Below are 2,038 nucleotides of genomic sequence, written 5' to 3'. Positions count from 1 at the left end.
CACCCGGACCTCTGGGCTAAAACGATTTGAAACTCAATGCACACAGGACCAAATGGACGAATAGACATTTTGGCTGCCTCTTACATTCATTTCAGATCGTGCTGCTGTTATTGTTCATTATGGAGTGGTTTGGAAGTTTCACCTAATGTTTCTGAAACCTTCTCAGAAGCAAATAAATGTATTATTCACAACATGTTGGACACAGAAAGGTACTGTTGTGGGAATCGGGAGACCTGGGTTTTAGTTCCAATTCCCACTGTCAGATTTCATGACTTTGGGTACAGAGTGATGAACAGGATGGAGCAGGGTGAGGCGTCTGCCCAGGGGGAAAGAATACGGCTGGGCAGCGTCTGTAGAGAATTTCAAACCATGAGAAGACTGACTAAAGTCAGCCCACTATTTTGTTACCATACTCCATCCATCCTCAGCAAGGTCAGTGATAAAAGGCTCCTCCTCCCTCTCAAGTATTCTGTGGGTCTAAGTTCTTAGCAATTGATTTTAGTGAATAAACACATGAATAAATCACATACGTGCATCAAATTAGCACCTTTTTTATTACTTATCTTTTAATAAACACTGTATTCTACATGAATGTTAAATTTTAGAACACCCAGTTCCACCATCGGGCTCCAACACACGTGGATTAACAACACGCTACATGCATTTGTTCCTGGAATGTGTGTCCTATTTGTCGTCACTTCGAATATTTGTAATAATTATAATGATTTCGACTTGTAACGGTTGAGCTCAGTCTGTGTCTTTAGCTCCGCGATACTACAGACACCTAAACAGAGATTTGGAGTAAACAACAACAGCAAGCGATTTTGAAGACCACCAACAGAATGTGAATTCTTCAGTTCTGTCATTCTATGTGATTCCTCGGGAGTTTCTATTTGTTTAAAATGTGTAAGAGTGAAATGGTGTGCATTGGGAAGTGCAAAACTTTTGCTTGGTAAATTTTGTTTAATCACAAACTATTTCACTGAATCTGAAATATATTTTCCCATTGAAATTTATCCTTTTAAAATTTATAACTGCTTTTGCAACTAAAGAAAAAAGCCACAACTAAATAATGATAACTGATGATCCTTGTTTGTTATGGAAAGTAATTTTGTTATACAGAGGACGGGGTGTTAAGAGTGGCCTCCTGGGAAACGAGCGTTGGAAATCCCTTTTACGAAGATGGCGCCGAAAGCTAAGAAGGAAGCCCCTGCCCCTCCCAAAGCCGAAGCCAAAGCAAAGGCTTTGAAAGCCAAGAAAGCGGTGCTGAAAGGCGTCCACAGTCACAAAAAAAAAGAAGATCCGCACATCACCTACGTTCCGACGACCCAAGACTCTGCGTCTCCGAAGGCAACCCAAATACCCTCGAAAGAGCGCCCCCAGGAGAAACAAGCTTGACCACTATGCCATCATCAAGTTCCCCCTGACTACTGAGTCAGCCATGAAGAAAATAGAAGACAACAACACACTTGTGTTCATTGTGGATGTCAAGGCCAACAAGCACCAGATCAAACAGGCTGTGAAGAAGCTCTATGACATTGATGTAGCCAAGGTCAACACCTTAATCAGGCCTGATGGAGAGAAGAAGGCATACGTTCGGCTGGCCCCTGACTATGATGCTTTGGATGTTGCCAACAAAATTGGGATCATCTAAACTGAGTCCAGCTGGCTAAATCTAAATACAGTTTTTTCATGATAAAAAAAAAAAAAAAAAAAAGAGTGGCCTCCTATGGGTTTCTATGGGTGTCAGATACATTCTGTACACAGGAAGCCTGGGAACCCACCAGGGTAGGGAGAGGGGTTCATTTCTTAGATTAGAGGCAGCATTTCCCAAAGATCAGGGATCTGTCGATCATTAGTTCACTAGTTCCTTGAGCCCCTCCATGAAATTTAGTATTAAGTTTCATAATCATTATTCTGTTTATTTTTCTTTAGTTGTAAAATAATTAAAAATTGTAAAGGGATAAATATCCATTGAAAAATAGGACTCAGATTCAGCCTGATAGATGTAGGGAGTACTTATTTCTCCTACACCCTG

The 2,038-nt window shown here is 40.9% G+C and overlaps 1 protein-coding gene across 1 annotated transcript; it reads left to right on the top strand.

The window, feature by feature from the left end:
- Positions 1-1,156: 1,156 nt before the first annotated feature.
- LOC131830409 (large ribosomal subunit protein uL23-like) lies at positions 1,157-1,688 on the top strand. Its single transcript, XM_059172661.1, is given in 2 exon segments — positions 1,157-1,287; positions 1,289-1,688. Coding segments are annotated over 2 exon segments (471 nt in total). The 5' UTR covers positions 1,157-1,182; the 3' UTR covers positions 1,655-1,688.
- Positions 1,689-2,038: the final 350 nt, after the last annotated feature.

The sequence above is a fragment of the Mustela lutreola genome, chromosome 4 (assembly GCF_030435805.1).
Source record: "Mustela lutreola isolate mMusLut2 chromosome 4, mMusLut2.pri, whole genome shotgun sequence".
In the NCBI taxonomy this organism is placed as follows: domain Eukaryota; kingdom Metazoa; phylum Chordata; class Mammalia; order Carnivora; family Mustelidae; genus Mustela; species Mustela lutreola.
The sequence above is the reverse complement of the archived record's forward strand: the minus strand, read 5'-3'. Positions and strand labels throughout refer to the sequence as shown.